General features: G+C 45.5%; 1 protein-coding gene across 3 annotated transcripts in view; it reads right to left on the bottom strand.

Moving 5' to 3' along the window:
• RPTOR (regulatory associated protein of MTOR complex 1) overlaps positions 1-20,946 on the bottom strand; it is a 308,191-nt gene that overhangs the window by 9,016 nt on the left and 278,229 nt on the right. For 2 of the 3 annotated variants that reach the window (XM_077833284.1, XM_077833286.1), the window contains 4 exons: positions 17,631-17,678; positions 6,444-6,550; positions 699-826; positions 69-155 (listed from right to left, as the gene is read on the bottom strand). In XM_077833284.1, coding sequence (XP_077689410.1) covers positions 69-155; positions 699-826; positions 6,444-6,550; positions 17,631-17,678 — 370 coding nt within the window. The remainder of the gene's footprint in view (positions 1-68; positions 156-698; positions 827-6,443; positions 6,551-17,630; positions 17,679-20,946) is intronic. The other variant, XM_077833285.1, reaches the window with a different exon arrangement.

The following is a 20,946-nucleotide window of genomic DNA, read 5'->3' as shown; positions in this document are numbered from 1 at the left end:
TGTTGACATATCAGTGACCAATTTTTAAAGGGAGGGGAAAATGTCTCCAATATTCAAGACCCTTTTACCTGACACTCATGATGTTGCCTTCAGGATGTTTCTGCAAATATGCTTTCACAACCCAAGCTGTGTGCTCCCGGTAGGTCATGACGCGGCTGAGGAGCAAGCAGAGAAAGGGGAAACTTTTTGGAAGGAAGGCAGAGGAAATCTGAGGAGGCACAGTGAGCTCCTCTAATATCTGCAGCTGGAGCTCTGCAGCTAGGGACCTTCTGAGTCCTGCTGGTTGAAATCACAGAGGTGAAGAAAAGGGCCATTCCTTCTCACACCTCTGGCCTTTGTTAGCAAATCTGGGGGCCTAATGATGCAGGACATGATCCTTGTCACTAGGCAGGGAAGTACCACAGAGCTCCGAGTCAGCTGAGAAAATCCCTGAACCAACAGGCAAGGTTGCTGAGCTGGGATAATATTAATGAGCGGGACTGGGCACACAGGTACCATAACGAAGGCTATAAAGGGCTCACTGAAACATTACAAATTCTTTCAGTGACGCATTCTAGTTACTGAAGCCAGTGTGACAGCGGGCAAGTGCACTCTGAATGTGGAGCCTTTGCGACAAGAGACCAGTAAGACTCAGGGAGGAGATCATTTGCCAGTCAGGGGGACTGCAGTGGGCTAAAGGGAACGCTGCAGTTCGTTACCATTCACTCAGAGCCATCCTCCTGTCATAGACACGGATGGAGCCGTCACCGAGCCCTGCCACGATCAATGAGCGGTGAGAGTCACACGACAGGCTGGTCACACAGCTGTCAGCTCCTGTGGGGATATCCTAGGGACAAAGCACACACACAAACCAGGCTGAAAGCGTAAAGCGCCTCCTAAATCCACACCCAAAACAGGAAATATTGAGTACATCTACACGGCAATAAGAAACCCGTGGCTCCGAATCTCAGGGCCCAGGTCAAATGACTTGGGCTTGCGGGACTCAGGCTGCAGGGCTAAAAATTGCAGCATAGACGTTTGGGCTCAGGCTGGCGCCCAGGCTCTGAGACCCACCCCCCTCAAAGGGTCTCAGAGCCTAGGCTCCAGCCTGCACCTGAATGTCTACACTGCAATTTTTAGCCCTGCAGCCCGAGCCCCATTAGCCTGAGTCAGCTGACCTGAGCCAACCATGGCCATGCTGCGGGTCGTTTATTGCAGTGTAGCTGTCCCCATTAGCTACCTTCAAAAGGGCCTTCTGCTGGACCCAGGCTCACCTACGTGTTTCAAGGAATCTCCTCTCTCCTTTACCCTGATCACAAGCCCATGTAAACTGTGATTTTCACACATTCTCCCTCCCCTGTAAGGTTATTAACCCTACAGTTCTGCACTCACCTGGGGGCAGAAGTGAACCTCCAGCTGGGACAAAAGGAATATGTCTACACAGCATTTCAGAAGGAGCCTCCAAGCTCAGGACTTGGGCTAGCGGGGTTTCCACTGGCGCTTTAAAAGCAGCTGTGTAGACAGCACTTTGAAGTTATGGCTTGGGCTGGAGCTCAGGCTCTGAAGCCTAGGGAAGCGGGTGGACTTCAGAACCAGAGTAACAACTTCAAAGAGCTGTCACACCCCTATTTTTAGAGCACTCGCGCAAGCCCTGCTAACTCAAAGTCTGCAAATCCGGGTGAAGAGGCTCGCTCCAAAACGCTGCGTACACATACCCAGGGATGGCTAGCTTTCTGCCAGGCTGTTGTCAAGGCAATTACAGGAATCTGTAAGCGGTGAGTACGGGGTCACTGAGTCAGGACTGTCCCTGCAGCCTGAATGAGTCGCTCCCTCAATCCTCAGAGCTCAGCCTCGGCAGCGAGACACACACGTGGGTTTCCTTTGTGGCAGCACAACAAGCTCTGTTCAAAGATCAGCTTTTGGGAATAATTAAACTTTACACACCAAAATAAAGGAGAAAGTCCATTTCAGAAAGGAAGAATCATTGCTATTCTCCTCCTAAAAACACCTAATTAGTTAAGATAAATATTCACAAGGAATTCTTTCCATAAACATCTTCAGCTTCTGTTGGTTGTAAATGCTGCTAGAAAGGCAAGGTGGATAATAAAACCTCGGTTAAAAAAGCAGGAGATGAGCCACTGAAGAGACACACACTCGCTGAAAATAAATAGCTTGCAGCTAAGTCAGACGTAAAAAAGAAACCAAACCTACATGAAAAGGGGAGAGAGAGCACGTTATTGGCAGAAGCATCTACTTAAACTCCTGTTAAAGGAACGGACCTGCAGAGTATAACTCTGTGCACCAAACCAAAACACAAATATTGCAAGGCAGTTTAAACGTGCCTCTGAGAAAGGAATAAACTTCCAGAGTACTGAAAAGCAGTAGGACACTTGATCTGATCAAAGAATAGATCTGTTAAGCGGGAGACATTTCCATGCATCAACCCAAAATCTATTTCCTGGAAGAGCAGATACTTTGGCAATGGAGAGCAACTAGAAGTAACAAACCTATTAAGAAAAGCTTTGGTACAACAGGAGGCCTTTTCGTTTCACAGGTTTCTACTTTATACAGATAATATATACCACGCGAGCACTTCATCTGCCATTAGTTCTGAAACCCTCTTCGTCCTCTGGAAAGAATAAAATCATCTTGCCAGAAAACGTCTCCCATTAGTCATAATTAGAGTCATTCTGTGTAATAGCCATTCTGGTTGGTCATTTCCATTTTTACTTTATCAGTGATTTGCCTCTCTCTTACACCTCTCATCAGTGGATCTCAAAACCCTTTAAAACCTCCCTGTAAGGCTGGGAATTATTACTCCCATTTTACAGATGGATAAGTTAAGGCATCATGTCATTAAGTGACTTGCTGTTTACAGTGTTGTTGTGGAAATGTTGGTCCCAGGATATTACAGAGAAAAGGCGGAATTTAAATTTCAGTTTGAGTGCGAATATCTAATAATTACTTGTCTCATTAAGTGACTTGTGTACGGCAACACAGTGCAACAGTGCCAAGCCAACCCTAGAACCCAGCAGTCCTCTCTCCCACTTCCCTGCACTAGGATAAAAGAGTTTGTACTTTTGGGGTATCAGCAGAAGCCAGAGACTGCATACCTTTTTAAAACTACTGATCTGGAGAATAAGAATTTAAAGCACCAGGATGATATTGGTGGAAATACACCCTACACTATTATTCTAATGCTGTAGCTTTGCCCTCTTTATCTGCTACAAACAAAAGAATCAGTCAGAATAATAGGTATACAACCGTGAAGAAGAATTAAACAGCTAAAACGGAGCAACATTTTCAAGCGAGGGTAACAACTGAATAGGCACTTTGGAATTGCATTAGCTAATTTCACACCTGAATCCTGGTTTTGTTCCTGTGCGCATTCACCTTCTCTAGCTGTCATTTGCAGCCTTTGCTGAATTAACTGTTTGCTGGAGACACCTAACTTTGGGGGCTGTTTTTACACTGTTGTTCTAACTCCATAAGATCCACGATTGGATTTTATTCTCTGTGGCAGGAACATGCAGCTGGTGTGGAAAGAAAGTACTTGCTCCGCCGCTATATGCAATGTGCCCCCAAAGGTATTCTTGTAGTGGTTCAAAGGGTGGGAAGGCATCTTTATTAGCTCTCCGTGCCGAATCTCAGCTTTGTGGAGTGACTAAGTGAGGAAGTTTTGATCATCAGGATCTCAACAAAACCAATTTGCACACTTAGAAAAAAAAAAAAAGAAATCGAATGCTTTTAGATACTCTCAATACAATCATTAACGATTCTAATTTAAAATATTTTCACCCTACTGATTTCTGATTTACACAGATACAATAATATTTGAAAATAATTAAGATTAGCATAGGCTTAATTATGCTGCATTGCAGGGTCAGAAGTGTCATAATTAATGTTCATCGAGAGGTAATTAATTTCTAAAACCTTTGGAGACTAGTCTTCATTTCCCCCTGCATGGTGACTTTATTCTTGCAGATCTGCTGCTTCTCCTTACACTACCTAAACAGCATTTTAATTAGAAAAGGAGTACTTGTGGCACCTTAGAGACTAACACATTTATTTGAGCATCGGCTTTTGTGAGCTACAGTGAATGCATCCGATGAAGTGAGCTGTAGCTCACGCAAGCTTATGCTCAAATAAATTGGTTAGTCTCTAAGGTGCCACAAGTCCTCCTTTTCTTTTTGCGAATACAGACTAACACGGCTGCTACTCTGAAACCTAGCATTTTAATTGGATCACGGTTGACATGCAAGCTGACAGTTTTTGTCCTCATTTATTTTAAATGGAAATATATGTGCTTTGGTGCAGGAGCATTTTAAAGGTGGGAAGCATTTGATTGTTACGAAAGTAATGGTAAGAGCTTGGAGTCCTGAAGGGCAGAGCCCCATAAATCTGAAAGGAAACTGTCTAAGACCGTGGTTCTCAACCTTCCCGGACTAACTGCACCCCTTTCAGGTCTGATTTGTCTTGTGTACCCAAAGCTTCACCTCACTTAAAAACTCTCCGGCTGCCCAGCTTTGACAACAGAAGTAAGAATGGCAATACCATCCCATGACACCCTTCCAAGCTGCTGCTGGCGGTGGTGCTGCCTTCAGACCCGGGCAGTTGGAGAGCGGTGGCTGCTGGCCCGAGTGTTCATGGTGTTTGCGGAGCAACAGGACTATTTTTGAAACCCTGCTCCCGTCATGCCCCGCAATACTCACTCCCAAGCGCTCCCACATTGATTGCTGGATTTTTATCCCTCTCCTGCTGTTATGGCAGTGGGTCTTGCAGGGCCTGCGGGATCCCAGCCCTGCTGCAGGACTCTAGCGCCTGTTGTAAAACTAGGCAAATAAAATGAGTTGACGTGCCCCCTGGAAGACCTCTGCATACCCCCCGTGGTACACATATCCCTGGCTGAGAACCACTGGTCTAAGAGATGGCTGGTGCTGCGCAGCCACTTGCAGAAGCAATGGGCGCTTTCAATGCTTTATAGTCTGTGGCCACACAGTCCTGGGCCAGATTCTGATCTCAGCCATACTGGTGTGAGATCAGATAATGTCTCATATAGATGTCATCCTAAGCCTGGTTCAGGAAAGCCCTGATAAATTGGAGAGGGTTCAGAGAAGAGCCACGAGAATGATTACAGGATTAGAAAACCTGCCTTACACTGACAAACTCAAAGAGCTCAATCTATTTGGCTTAAAGAGAAGGTTAAGGGGTGATTTGATTACAGTCTATAAGTATCTACATGGAAAACAAATATTTAATAATAGGCTCTTTAATCTAGCAGAGAAAGGGATCTCATGATCCAATGGCTGGAAATTGAAGCTAGAAAAATTCAGACTGAAAATAAGGTGTAATGGTGAAAATAAATAGCCAATGGAACAATTCACCAAGAGTCCTGGTGGATTCTCTATTGCTGACAATTTTTTAAATCAAGACTGGATATTTTTCTAAAAAATATTTATTTTGGGGACATTCTGTGGCCTGTGTTACACAGGAGTTCAGACTAGATCAGTGGTTCTCAAACTGTGGGTTGGGACCCCGTTTTAACGGGGTCACCAAGGGCTGGCATTAGCCTTGCTGGGGCCCAGGGCTGAAGTCTGAGCCCCACTGCCTGGGACCAAAGCCCAAGGGCTTCAGCCCTGAGTGTGGAGGCAGCTCAGGTTAGAGGCCCCCGCCCGGGGCTGAAGCCCTTGGGATTTGGATTTGGCTCCCCCCCCGCCAAGCGTGGTGGGGCTCTGACTTTGGCCCTGGCCCCCTGCCTGGCATCGTGTAGCATTTTTGTTGTCAGAAGGGGGTCGTGGTGCAAAGAAGTTTGAGAAGCCCTGGAATAGATGATCAAAGTGGTCCCTTCTGGCCTTGGAATCTATGAAAGTGCTTCAATGCATGCTTACTGAATAAGGATGCTTTCCTGAATCGGGCCTTAGAGGGCAGGTGGGAAGGAAAATGGACAGTGTTTTAACGATTAGCCCTGTATAATTTCAAGAGAATTCTAGGAGCTGAAGCTACCAAGTCTGAGGGGCACCTCACCCTCTCCATCTCCTGCACTTTACCCTCTCAAGGTGTTCTATAGCAGGACGATGCTGTAACAGGGAGACTGTACCAGACACCTGACCTCCCATTCGTGACTGCCTGGTCCCCTCCTCCCCAAATGCAATTGCACAACATTCAGCAGAGCTACAGCAACTTCCTACAGGGACAAGCACTGTAACGTTAGGAAAGTATTAGAGTATTTTTAGCTGTCTCGTAATGGGATTTTGCAGCTGAAAAGGAGGAGAGCCAGCATCATGTGACAAGTCCGCTCGCCGGAGACCACAGTTTGAGAACCTCTGAACTGTGTTTGTTAAATTGCTGTATGGTAGGTGTCCTGGAAATACGCTCCCTGGGGCCTAATTCCAGGGTGTCAGCTAGGAGATCTGTAAGCTCCAGTACCAGCGAAAGGGTTAAAGGGGCAAACATGCAGCTGTTACCTGTACTTTCATTTCTCGATCTGTGTCCCAGATCCGGATAATCCGCACATCTCCTGATGTCATGAGAAGCCCAGTCTCTTGTTCCCAGTCCACCACCATCCCTGCTCCTGAGAAAAAACACAGGACATGGAAATTATTCTTCATATAAACACAGACAGAGCTTGACAGAGCCAAAGACCAAGTTTTGTGATCTGACGCTTTTTCGTATAGCTAGGAAAATCTTAAAATCACACACACACACTCACTCAAAATTGGGCCAAACCAGCTGTTCCTGAGTTCTAAGTGACGTCCCTCACTCACTGGACTAGGCGTGCAATAGAAGACACTGCTCCCCCCTTGAGCTGGAAGAGGAATCTCTCTGCTCAGCAAAGTTCCCTTCTGGCAGACACTCCAAAAGGTCCACATGGCCTCTACAGGAAAATGGAACCAGCCCTCTGCAGGACAATGGAGCCATACATTATTCATCACCCTATAAAAAGACTAGGCTAAAGAGTGTCTTGAGTAGACTGGATTGGCGTGAGTTAGGGCACCCAGCAGGGTGACGGCGCTGCTTTCAAAGGACTATGGAATCTATGGATTGCCATAATTTCTTATCCCCACTCATATCGAAATATTGCATGTGATTAAGAGGACATGTTTTTACACAAGGAATGGTGAAGCTGTGGAATTTGCTGCTGCAGGATATTGAGTTAAATAGCTCAGTAAGACTCAAAAAAAAGTGACGTGTATGGATAAGGAAAACATTCTGCAGTTACACTACATAGAATACATGTATAAGGGCTCTCAATCCTCATGCTCCAGGGCAAAAACTGATTGCCAGCAGGGGTCTAGAAGAAATTTCCTCCCATGGTACTGGAACATTACAAGGGTTTTACCTTACCCTGAAGCATCTGATACAGACCCCTGCTACAGATACGTTGGCCGACTATATGAACCAGTGATCTTTGCTGTGGCAAAGAATGGCAATTTTTATTCAACAAATTACTGTCTTTCACCCCTTCTCCCATTGAGAGGATTAAGTGGTAAAAGCCATAGAGAGAGTCAACAGTGCGTAAGTACACAACATACGAATGGCAGAGAAAGGTAGCTACTTTGGACTTGGGAAATAGCAGGCTCTGCAAACTCTTAATTGGTAGGGTAATCTCCAAGGAAGAATTCCCGTACATTTAATTAGAATGGTCTTCTTTACACTAGCTACAAGCTGCCTGCACAGTGCCTAAACATTCTGCTTTGAGCAGAAAGCTATATACCAATTATCTTTTGCTTCCTCTGCTGGGAGACTGACTGACCCTGGATCTGTGGGTTTCTCAGAGAGATTTCTATGCATATGAACATACAGAAATGAAAAAAAAAAAATCCCAGGGCAAGGAAACCTGAAATGAATTTCATTGCACAGATGTTTGCATTCTCTTACATGCACAAGTTCTCTTTTATACAAACCAAGATAGAATCTAGTGTCTCCTCTTTTCACAAGCAGCTTTGCACTGGTGCTCTCATAGTACAGATTAGAACATGGTGCCAAATGCAAGGTGGGTATATTACAGCAGAAGACTCACAAGAGTCAGACACTAACCCTGTAATAGATTAGGATTGCAGCCTCATTCTTCTTGTTTCCATCAGGACCTTTTGTGAAAGATTCTAACGCTAGAAAGATCCCAAAGAGACACACAGAGGTGCCTTCTCAAAAAGGGATTCAGTGGGTTTTTTTCTGATCTTGCTCTTCAAAATTAGCACTAGCAGGAATTTAAATACCTTGCAATGCTTTGGTTGCCATTCGAGGCGCACTGACACCATTTAGCAAAGCAAACATCCTAACTGCCACCACAAGGAAAGAGGTTAGGCTGCCACAATTGGACAGGGCATGAAGCACAGAAATGGAAGCACCTTAATGAATAGTAAGTCTGCTTTGAGGACAATGGGATTACAGTGTTTTGTGCAGATGCAGACCTAATTTGCTACCTACTTCCCCTCCTGGAAAAGCACAACCGAGCCCTCTCCTGATCCCACCTTGTACTGCAGGATCAGAAGACAGTGACATTGATGGTCTCATCTTATTACATGAAATTCAGGACCCACAGTTAAGCTGACAGTTCATATCTTTATCTTGTGAGTCAAACTGACTGTTACTTTGGATTGCCCAGACACTCTGAGGGCTGCTAGACATCCCAAGCAAGGCAGTGGTTTAGCTTATAAGCACCTCCAAAGTGTTTTCATTTGTCATCTTGTTTATGGTCCATGACAAGATAAACCTGGCAGGCCTGAGATGGATACGGCCATTACATCACTGATGGAGTTAAGTAGGCAAGGCTCTGTTTGGCAGTTTTAAAGCTCCCAAATTTCCATTCATGTTCCCCAGTTTGAAGACAATTATGTCTAGTTGGCAGCCGGTATCAAGTGGAGTGCCCCAAGGGTCGGTCCTGGGGCCGGTTTTGTTCAATATCTTCATAAATGATCTGGAGGATGGTGTGGATTGCACTCTCAGCAAATTTGCGGATGATACTAAACTGGGAGGAGTGGTAGATACGCTGGAGGGGAGGGATAGGATACAGAAGGACCTAGACAAATTGGAGGATTGGGCCAAAAGAAATCTGATGAGGTTCAATAAGGATAAGTGCAGGGTCCTGCACTTAGGACGGAAGAATCCAATGCACCGCTACAGACTAGGGACCGAATGGCTAGGCAGCAGTTCTGCGGAAAAGGACCTAGGGGTGACAGTGGACGAGAAGCTGGATATGAGTCAGCAGTGTGCCCTTGTTGCCAAGAAGGCCAATGGCATTTTGGGATGTAGAAGTAGGGGCATAGCGAGCAGATCGAGGGACGTGATCGTTCCCCTCTATTCGACATTGGTGAGGCCTCATCTGGAGTACTGTGTCCAGTTTTGGGCCCCACACTACAAGAAGGATGTGGATAAATTGGAGAGAGTCCAGCGAAGGGCAACAAAAATGATTAGGGCTCTAGAACACATGACTTATGAGGAGAGGCTGAGGGAGCTGGGATTGTTTAGCCTGCAGAAGAGAAGAATGAGGGGGGATTTGATAGCTGCTTTCAACTACCTGAAAGGGGGTTCCAAAGAGGATGGCTCTAGACTGTTCTCAATGGTAGCAGATGACAGAATAAGGAGTAATGGTCTCAAGTTGCAGTGGGGGAGGTTTAGATTGGATATTAGGAAAAACTTTTTCACTAAGAGGGTGGTGAAACACTGGAATGCGTTACCTAGGGAGGTGGTAGAATCTCCTTCCTTAGAGGTTTTTAAGGTCAGGCTTGACAAAGCCCTGGCTGGGATGATTTAACTGGGAATAGGTCCTGCTTCGAGCAGGGGGTTGGACTAGATGACCTTCAGGGGTCCCTTCCAACCCTGATATTCTATGATTCTATGAATTATCTTCTTCAGTTTGGTCAGCAGCAATAATCCCTAAACCAACTGGAACCTGCAGATTTTCCTCCACTGGGAGGGATAAGGAGAACATGAGTCATAGAATCATAGAATCATGTCGTAGTCGTAGGGTTTTGGCTGGTATTGTTGGTGCCAATGATTAATAAGCTTGTTCTGGGGTAGCCATGGGAAATTTGTTCCTTTCATCGTCACTGGGATCTTCAGGAGGGTAAGGGGAAAATTTTGTTTCTTACAAAGGTGGAGGTTTCTCATCAGGAGAGATTTTACAAGTTGGAAAGAGCAAGAAGTCGCACCAAGGAATCGTGCTGTGAGAGATTCCACTTCTGGAAAGGAAGAGGGATGGAAATTTAATTTTGAAGAGGATGCTTCACATATGTAGGAGTCCCCTCCAGCTAGGGAACACATGGAGAGACTGCATCTTGCAGAAGGGACTTCCCTTTCTTCAGCACCCAACAAAACTAAAGTTCAAACTGGGGAAAGGTGTGTAGGAGTGGGTGGACTGACTTACAGGTCATAGATTATAAGGCCAGAGGAAACATGATCATCTAGTTTGAACTCCTGTACAACACAGGACAGAGAACGTCCCTAAAATAATTCCTAGAGCAGATGTCAGAAAAACATCCAATCTTCATTTAAAAATGGTCAGCGATGGAAGATTCACCACAGCCCATGGTAAATTGTTCCAATGGTTATTTATCCTCGCTGTTAAAAAATTAAATCTTATTTCCAGTCTGAATTTGCTAGCTTCAGCTTCCAGCCATTGGATATACCTTTCTCAGCCCGTTATCAAATATTTGTTCCCCAGGTAGGTACTTATAGACTGTAATCAAGTCACCCCTTAACTTTCTCTTTGTTAAACTAAATAGATTGAGTTCCTTGCATCTACCACTATAAGGCAGGCTTTCGAATCCTTTAATCATTCTCGTGGCTCTTCTCTGAGCCCTCTCCAATTTATCAACATCCCCCTTGAATTGCGGGCTCCAGAACTGGACACAGGATTTCAGCAGCAGTCACAACAGTGCCCAATACAGAGGTGAAACAGCCTCTCCGCTCCTACTCGAGAGTCTCCTGTTTATGTACCCCAGGGTCACACTGTCTCTTTTGGTCACAGTATCACACTGGGAGCTCACATTCAGCTGATTATCCACCATGACCCCCCATCTTTTTCAGCCACTGTTTCCCAGGATAGAGTCCTCCAGCCTGTCAGTATGGCCTGCAGTCTTCGTTCCCAGATGTATAAATTGACATTTAACAATCTTAAAAAAACCCATAGTTTGTACCCAGTGTACCAAAAGATCTAGATCACTTTCAATCGGAGACCTGTCCTCTTCATTATTTTCCACTCCCCCAATTTTTGTGCGTCATCTGCAAGCTCTATCAATGATGATTTTATGTTTTCTTCCAGGTTATTGATAAAGATATTAAATAGCACAGGGCCAAGAACCGATCCCTGCAGGACCCCACTGGTAACACGCCACTCCATGACGATTCCCTATTTAAAGTGACATTTCGAGACCCCCCAGCTAGACAGTTTTTAATCCATTTAATGTGGCCGACACCCAAATGCATGGCCCTATGGGTGTGCACTCTACCCCCCCCCATCTACTAATGCTTTGTTGGGCTCCATCATTGTAGTATCTGAGCACCTCTGTTTCCGGAGACTGGACGGGCTGCATCTCAGATTTCAATAGCCACAGCTTTAATGACCTTCTCTCTAGCGTGCCCTTCTTAGGAACCTTCCTCGACAAAATGTGAAATACAATTTTGACCTCATCTGACACACTTTGCTCCAAGGGGGGCCCTGTGGTTCTCATATTACCCCAAACAACCCATGCGTGAGAGAGAAAAAATTTGTGGCGTTCTCCTTAATGAGAGACTTTGAATACCCCACAACCTGCAAGCTGTTCAACCTCTCGCCACCAGCGGCTGCACGTGTGCTGAATTCCAGGCATGAATGACATCCCAGGAAACCTCAGCTTCCAGCCTCAATGGGCTGCAGCAGATGACAAGAGCAACTGGTGAGAAACAAGAGGCTTATAAGATACTTTTTCAAATCCTTTTGATGAGATGTGCTATAAGGAACAAATAACTATGTGACTAGAAAACTCCAAAGAAGAAGCTTAGCTTGCGTTGAAAAAGAGCAAAAGAACTCGCAACTTCTCATATAAATCTAAATTATTCACAAGTATGGAAAAGAGAAGGCTTCTTTTGCCTGTGAAATATTAATCACAAGGTATCTCCACAATGCACACTGTGAAGTTACTCCTACATGTTATCAATTATAGGGCAAGTTTATGTTTATTAAAGCAGGCAGAGGTTTTTAGTGTTTCGGGAATGGAAACCTGGTACATTATTGGCTCAGGTTAACATCTTAAATTCCTGGCACCATTGGTATGAAAAACAGAAGTGGGGGCTGGTCTACACTACTGCTTAAGTCAATGTAACTTATGTTGCTCGGGGATGTGAAAACGACACCTTCCTGAGTGACAATAAGTTACATCGCCTTAAAGCGGTGTCCACACCGCACGGTGCCAGCAGGAGATGCTCTCCCATCGGCATAGCGCATCTTCACCAGACACGCTACAGCAGTGCAGCTGCACCGATATGGCACAGTAGTGCGGCCTTGCTCTGGCACTCAGTGTTCACTAATGTTTCCTTTTTAAATTAAAAGGGACCCATCTCCAGGATGTTAGGGCTTACAGTGAGGTCAACCAGCTGTGCTTTGGCCTACAGGTTCGAGCATGTTGGGCAATCACTCTGCTAAGCCTGTGCTTTGCTCCAGTCAGAAGGCAGCATATTGAAAGAGTACACGACTCCTTCACTCTAAGTGAGCCATAGAGATGGATTCTCTCATACGGATTTCCCCACATTACTGCCTGCTCACCAGCATGGGGCAGACAAAGCAGGGAATGGTGCGATACACCAGCACTCATAGGGAAATCTGGTAACTGAATCTATGGAATTTTTAAAAACCTGTCAATTTTAGGGCCACGAACCTGGACAGTACAGCTCCTTTAACAACATCATTTCTTGAGACCACGTCTTTCCTGCATTCTTGGATGATAAAACACATTGTCTTCCACAACTCAAGAAAACAATTTTGAAAGGGGTTTTAGGTAGCATAAGGGCTAGCAGTTCCGCATGATGTGAAAAGATATATAGGCAATGCATATCAACAACCGATCTTGAAGCTGTAACTTTCTATGGCTGTTCCCTGCAGGATTCCCCTGAAAATCAGATATATATCTCAACGGGACAGTTCCCTGTATAAATTTCAATAAATAACCCTGGCGTTGAAAGCAGATTCATTCCAAGTGTGTGCACTTATTTTTATCATCGCTGGAATGTGGCCAACCTGTACTTGGCATTTTGATGACTTTGCAAATGCCTGTATGGACCACAATACAAAAGCATCTCAGAGACACCCTGCTGATCTTTGGAACAGGGGTCCTCCCGGGTGAGCAATGAGGTGTATCTCCATTTTAATGTCAAAGAAGCAGTGGGAGGACTGCATTACCTCATTCTTCATTCATTCCTAAAATGTATATTTAAGTGCCACTCTTTCCATGCCAAGCACTTCCTCCAGTGACACAAGAAGAAAAGGAAGAGTATCTGTGACTCTGGGAATTTAATTTAAAACACCCAAAACCCTTGTCCTGAAGGAGCAGCTTCTCCAATTACTTTATTTCCATAAAGGAAGCGTCCTTACCGAAGGTGCTTCTCTCTATTTCTCCACCCTCAAAGGAACAGCTACCAACCCTCAAGAAAGATTTGGGGTTTCACTTTTACCTTCGTCTTCCCATGCTGGCCCTCTCTGACTTTGATCTCAGCACCTGGTCCCTGTTGGCCAGCTCTGTATTAGGGTTGGCAGTCTTTCTGCTGCAGCCTTCTCCCACAGCACAGCTGACAAACTTCTGTACACGTCTTCTTGGAATCCAACACCCCCTCCCCTGGCTGCTAACTTTAACACCTTGAGATCTCAATTGCTGCATCTCCCCTTTAGCCCCCACCTCTCTTATCTAGATTGCTTACTTACTGCCAGGGAAAGTGTCAGTTTTATTAAAAGGCAGAGTGGAGACCTTGAGAGGCCAAGCTCCTGTTCTTTCAGGATATGATATTTGAAATTTTTCATTTTGTTTTGGGAGTCCTGGGGAAAGCAGTGGGGGGGGGGGGGAACTGATGGGAGGGAGTGAGCTGGTGAGCACGTGCTGTTTTCTCTTCCCTGGGATGAGAAGAATAAAGCCATTCTTGAGGTATGAGCGAACGCACGTATTTTGTATTTGAATCAACAAACCCCACAGATCCAACTAAAGTGGAAAGTGGGTGGAGGGGAGACAGAAAAGGTTTCCCACTCCAGCCTTCTCTCCACATACACAGAGCCGCAAGGCTAGAAAATCAAGAGTATGCTCAAGTTTATAGGCTTTCAAGGATTTATACAATCCCTTCTGAGTTTATTTCATCCCCACCATTTGATTTTGATGCCTGGACTTTGTCTGCTCACCTGTGAATACTCTCAAAGGAAATCCCCTTTCCTCACTCTCACAACCTGAGCTCACGGTGGCACATGGAGAGAGGTGATGTGTGGAAACGTCAATACTGACTGTAGAGTGTTATTCAAAGGAACTCCCTTGTGTACCTCCTCTTAACCAGAAGCCTTCTGCCTCTCTAGGGTGTGCTGAACTAAAAAATAACTAATTGGGTTTTAAATTTCTGAGCCATTCTATGCCATTCCTATTTTGGAATAACACAGGCTTGCATGGAAATAACAAAAGATGTGAATTAAAATCCATTTAGTTATTTTGGTGCAACTTTGTTCTCTTTCCACACAAGCATTTTAAGGAGGCTCCAGGGCCAATCTAGACACAAACAAGAAGCTGTGGCCTCGTGCCCCCTAGGTAGTTACTTAGCACCTTTGCTGCTGCTGGGCTTTCATTATTTTTATTTATGTTATTGTAGTGCCTAAAAGCCCCATTCGTGGACCAGGATCCTATTGTGCTAAGCGAAGTACAGAGAACAAAAAGATGGTCCCTGTGTGATGCTGCCAAACCAGGTGCCAGCACTTGCCAAGGCTTTAGGCCTCAGCCAGGCACAGACAAATTCCTTGCTGTAAAGCAGTGTTTCACCAGTGCGTTGGGGCTTGTCTACACTTACTGCACTGCAGCGCTTAGTGAAGACACTACCTATGCCAGTGGGAGAGCTTCTCCCGTCGGTGTAGGTACTCCACCTCCCTGAGAGGCAGGAACTATGCTGGTGGGAGAAGCCCTCCCCTGAGCAATAAAGTCATTCCAATGTAAGTTAGTAGCGTAGAGCAGGGCTTGGTATGGTTAAGATGGGTACTGAACTTATAATAATGTGTTTAGACTTTATGAAATGCTTGTAAGTTGCTGCATGCAATAATCTCACTTACAATATCTTTATCACATGCTATAAAGTAATATTTAAGTTTTTGCTTTATAATTGTAAAAAGTGTTTGCCCTGAAATGGTCAGCCAGTCAGAAGGGATCATCTCTTGCCCATCAGGAAGGACTATCAAAACTAAATGGGCCACTGTGGAACATCACAATACAAAGACTATTTCGGGGGGAGGGATAGCTCAGTGGTTTGAGCATTGGCCTGCTAAACCCAGGGTTGTGAGTTCAATCCTTGAGGGTGCCATTTAGGGATCTGGGGCAAAAATTGGGGATTGGTCCTGCTTTGAGCAGGGGGTTGGACTAGATGACCTCCTGAGGTCCCTTCCAACCCTGATATTCTATGATTCTATGACTTTTCTAATTGTCCCAGCACAGGCTATGTGCAAAAGGGCTCAGACCATCTTGAATTCTGAAAGAAGGAAATAAAGATAGTGAACAAGAACATTTTTCATCTCTTTGCTGTTTGGACTCTCACATGGCTGGAGCTAGGAAAGAGAAGCAGAGATCCTCAGGGTCAACCTCTGTTAGCCCTAAAAGACATTCAGTACTGATAGATTACTACAACTCTGCCACCTTTTAAAACCACAGACTGCAACTCATTTGTGTTTATATGTTTTTCTGCTTTAAGCTGTAAATAACTCATTTCTTTTTCCTAGTTAAATAAAGCCTTAGTTAGTTTAAGATACGACTGACAAGTGTTGTCCTTGGTGTGAGATCTGATCTGGGGTAAGTGCCTGATCTCTTGGGACTGAGAGTAACCTGAAACTTTTGTGATCTTTGGTTTATGGCAACCACCTATCACTTAGCCCAGCTTGTCCAGGTGGCCAGATAGACTGGAATGCCCAAGGGGACTGTCTGTGACTCTATGATAAGACTGTTGCGGTGCTTCAGGAGTTCACATTTGTTAACGAGTTGGTGAAATTAATTATAGAATGTCCAACCAGTGTGAGGTGTCTTCCCTGCCTTTTGACAGTCTGCCATAAGGTTGGCACTGCTGTCATGAACCACTCTTGACACTGTGCCACCTGGCACAGAACAATCTAAGTACCCCACTTGTGGCCCATGAAGTCAATGGAATGTAAGGATGCCCCTAGGGCGTTAGCAGAACATGTGCTTTTGACATGGTGTATCTGGATTGTTTGGCCATCAGACAAACGGTTAAACTTGTACATTTTGGAGAACTCCTTCCACAACAGAGATAGGGGAAAGGGAAATCCCTGCTACATTTTCCATTAGGAGAATGCCTGGGAGCGAAATACTTGTGCTTGTTTTTATTGATTCACAGCTATTTCTGCGCTCTGGACAGAGTGCTGCTTGCATAGCATTGGCAGTATTGATCCTGCGTGGGAGTGTCTGGCATTTCCTTAAGCTGATGCCCAGTTATTGAACAGGGAATTCCCTTTGGCCAAGACTTTCTAATTTTAGCCTTTCACTTTGCCAGTGAATGCCTAGCAAAGCCAGGATGTTAATAGTAACACATTAGCTTTGCACAGTCCAATGCTACAGCTCTGTTTCTTGAACAGTCATACAGAGGGCAAAGGCCCTTAATTAGAGAGCTCTGAATCACACACACTGATACAATCACTCTTGTTCTACTAATCACTACAGACACATTCCTGCCCTTGTCAGCTAACGAATATTAATAGTTAATGAACAGCCTAAGAAGATTACGTCAACTTTCACACACACAGAGAAATGGTATTCTGAGGAGTTCGCCATCTGTCTCACTCTTCAGGGGCTCATTCGAGAGAAGGGATTCATGTCCAATAATGCCCCAGGCTTCTGCAGCCAAAGACTGGGGAGTTACATACACTTTTATGGAAGGTAAAGGCAGGGCTTGAAATATTTACCAGACATGTACTAGCCAAAGGACTCAACCCACTAGACAAAGCCTGATAAATAAAGATGCACCAGCTACTCTCTTTCCTTTCACAGTTTGATATAATGGGTATGTCATATGTTTAACTAACAACACACAAACAAAAATACCACTGGCTCAAAGCAATATCTGTTGTCACCATTTGGAAGCCGTCATTCAAACCCTTTGATTCAAGGATGGTTTGAAATGTTCCTACCGAAGAAGGAGCTTTATGTAGTTAAGAGACTACCCACATCTCCCACCCTGCAAAAAGCCCCCACACCACAGCAGCCACATTAGATTAACCTGCTGTCCTCTCCACTAGGCACCTTGGAACATCCAGATAGCATTGAATACTCTTCATTACACTCCCCATTGTTCATTACCTACACACATACAAGACAAGGAATGGGAGGGACAGAAGAAGCAAAGCCTTCCAGCTGACATTCAATGGGATGCCAAGTCTGACTAGAAGGCCCTTCCCACCCCAGCTGCTCATAGGTAAGAGGAAAGAAATCACTCACCTCCCTGTTTACTTCTGTCAAGATAGATTGAAACCCTTCGGGCCAGACCTGTGAGAAGACAGGGAGTAAGGGATGATGCTAAGGGTAAGTGGGTCAGCCAAAGCAAAATAAATCTGAAAGGGTTAGAAAAGCAACTCAAAGTAAAGGGAAAGAACAGTGAAGGGAAAAACAGCAGCACCAAGTCAAGTACATGCTTCCAACCAGAGAAAAGGCTCCAGTTTGGTTGTAATCACAGCAGCCTTTCCCTAGGAAGCCATTTACAAGCTTCAGTCTGTTTGTCAACACCACAAAGTTGATTGGTAAGTTCTTCCCTGAAACTGGACACTCTCTAGATCCTTTTTATGTTTTTGTTCTTTGGTATAAAATAAAATGCATCTCACTGGAGAGTGACAACGAACTGACCCACGGCATAAACACCTGTATAGATCAAGCCAAACACAGAACAGGAAGTTTTTGTCATTTCAGGCTTGAGCCCCAGGCAGTTAGTGCAACTGAAAGCAGCCGAATGGGTTCTCCTGCCCTATGCTTCAATGGATTGCTAATGAACACTCAGAGAAAATTTACAGATGCTGCAGTTAGGCAACTCTTAAGTGGGGAATTAGCTGTAGAAACGGGATTCGTTTCAAACCTTCCTAAACCCTGGACAGCCAAAGAAGCTGCAGGGAGGCACATTTACGGGATATGGCTGTGTTTAAATACGTTTTGAGACCCCTGCTTATGTCTTGCATATGGACTCAATGTGTTCAGAAAGAGACCCTGGTAGTCTGGTAACCAGAAGGTCTCACACAGAGCCTTTTTTGGGAGTCACACTCTGGTTCTCTTTGCTAATCTGGACAAAGGAAAGCAATGCAAATGTTATACAGGAAGAACTGGGAGGGGAACACAACACTTAGATAGATGTAATTAGATGGATTCAAGGCAGCTGGTTGTGTTTCCACACACTCCTCTGAGTCCCAAAACCTGGGTTTAAAAGAGCTGAGATGCTAAGATTGGAGGTGGCAGTTTATGTTCCATTCTTTCTCACAGATACGGTTCATCTTGAAGGAACAATGTGAAAGTTGCAATTTCACTCATGGGAAGTGTTTGCACCATTTCTTGTCTTCAGACACAGCTGTGCAGCTGCACGGCACGCTGCTGGGCCAGACAGTGCGAGTTCTGAGTCATCTTATACAGGCTTCTTGTACAGAAACCTGAGGACAGAGAGAGTGCTGCTACTCAGCGATCGGACAGCCCTGGGATCGCCAGCCACTCTCAAAGTCACTGACTCGCAAACCTCCTTATTTTTATGGTAAATACTTGAACCCCAATGTCCACAGCAGTAGGACCGCATCTTTACAGCAACTCCTACACTGCTCACTAGAAAATGCTCCAAGTTTTCCTTAAAAGCCACATCAGTTTTGCACTTGCAGATCTAATTTTTGCCTAGTTCAAAACATTAGGCTACTAACAACATGAGCTTTGCCTCTTTTCAGACTTCATCCTCTGGCTGGGGACTTAGGGACAGTCCATACAAGAAAGCTGCATTGTTTTAACCAATGGTGTGAACCCAAATTAGTGCAACCCCTGATTAGACACTCTTATTTTGGTTTAAGAGAAGCTGAAATGGGGGTGGGGGGAGGGAAGCTGAAGTGGATAGGAAACTGGTTTGAACTGGATCGAAATAAGAATCTCTTCAACCAGAATAAAAGTGTCAACATACAGGGTTGCACCAGTTTAACTAAATCTGTTTAAAACCAATTTAAGTTAAACTGATACAACTTTCCTATGTAGTTATGGCCTCGCTTTGGTTCAAGCATCTCAGCCAGGTAAGGAACTGACGGACACTAAGCAAGACTACTTTGCTGTTGTAATACAAATTATTGCGCTAAAGCAGGGGTGGGCAAACTTTTTGGCCCGAGGGCCACAACTGGGTATGAAAATTGTATGGCGGGCCATGAATGCTCACGGAATTGGGGTTGGGGTGCGGCAGGGGGTGAGGGCTCTGGCTGGGGGAGCGAGCTCTGGGGTGGGGCCAGAAATGAGGAGTTCAGGGTGCAAGAGGGGGTTCCGAGGTGGGGCAAGGGGGATTGGGTGCGGGGCTGAGAGCTCCGGCTGGGCATGAGGGTTGTGGGGTATAGGAGGGTGCTCCGGGCTGGGACAGAGGGGTTTGGAGGGTGGGAGGGGGAACGGGGTTGGGGTGGGGGTGTGGCTCAAGGGTGCAGGCTCCAGGCAGTGCTTACCTCAAGCGGCTCTTGGAAGCAGTGGGATGTCCCGCTCCAGGTCCTACACAGAGGCGTGGCCAAGCGGCTCTGTTGTGAGCTGCCCCGTCTGCAGGTGCCATCCCTGCAGCTCCCATTGGCTGCGATTCCCGGCCAATGGGAGCTGCGGGGGTACCGTACAGAACGAAGCCCCCTAGCTATCCCTACCCATAGGAGCTGGAGTGGGGACATGCTGCTGCTTCCGGGAGCCGCGCGGAAAAGCCCCCGACCCTGCTCCCCAGCTGGAGTGGGATGAGTCCCAGAAACCGCTCCCCAGAGGGAGCTCGAGGGCCGGATTAAAACAGCTGGTGAGCCAGATGCGGCCAGCAGTTTGCACACCCCTGTGCTAAAGCCATGGAACTCCCATCACCTAAAACACCCTACTGATACCTTTTAGACCCCTGTAGGAAGTACTCTGGTTTCTCTATTAGGCACTATGCGTATTCTTCCTCTCCCCAATCTAGCCTGTTCTTCACAAATGAGAGAATTGCATGGAAAGATGTTGTGTATCTTAATGTCTCATCTATTCCTGCTGCTTACGCCCATGCAAAGTCAGCATCCTGGTTGCTGTTGAGAAGATGATCAAGTCACAGAGGAAGGATTCTGACCCTTGGGGTGCGGATGAAGGGAGAGGAAGATAAACAGCAGGAGTAGCTGAACTCCAGTAAAACTCCTGGATTCATGTAAGAGGGAAGTGAGGTGCAGAAGATTGAGACTACGAACATAACAGCTTCAGTGCTGGACGGTAACCGGCAGCAAAAGCTAGCTCTTCCGTTGAGAATCTCATTTCCAAGGGAATCACTTCACTGGGCTCCTTTGAAATGACCGAGTTTATTTCTCTCCCTACAAAGAAATCTACATTTCTCTTCTTCTGAATCGAATCCAATCATTCCCTGGATGAAAAGCAAAGAAAGCAACAAAGCCTGGACTTGCTTAGACCACAGGAAAGGACAGGGTGTAGAGGATGCATAAGAGAAAAGGATTGTAAGTTTCAGCACTGATGTCTTGGCAGGCACAACTTCCTGACACTTACAACTAAATCAGCGTTTGCTTCTGTTTATCATCTATGCTGCAATGTC

Source organism: Eretmochelys imbricata, chromosome 14 (genome assembly GCF_965152235.1).
Source record: "Eretmochelys imbricata isolate rEreImb1 chromosome 14, rEreImb1.hap1, whole genome shotgun sequence".
Lineage (NCBI taxonomy): Eukaryota > Metazoa > Chordata > Testudines > Cheloniidae > Eretmochelys > Eretmochelys imbricata.
The sequence above is the reverse complement of the archived record's forward strand: the minus strand, read 5'-3'. Positions and strand labels throughout refer to the sequence as shown.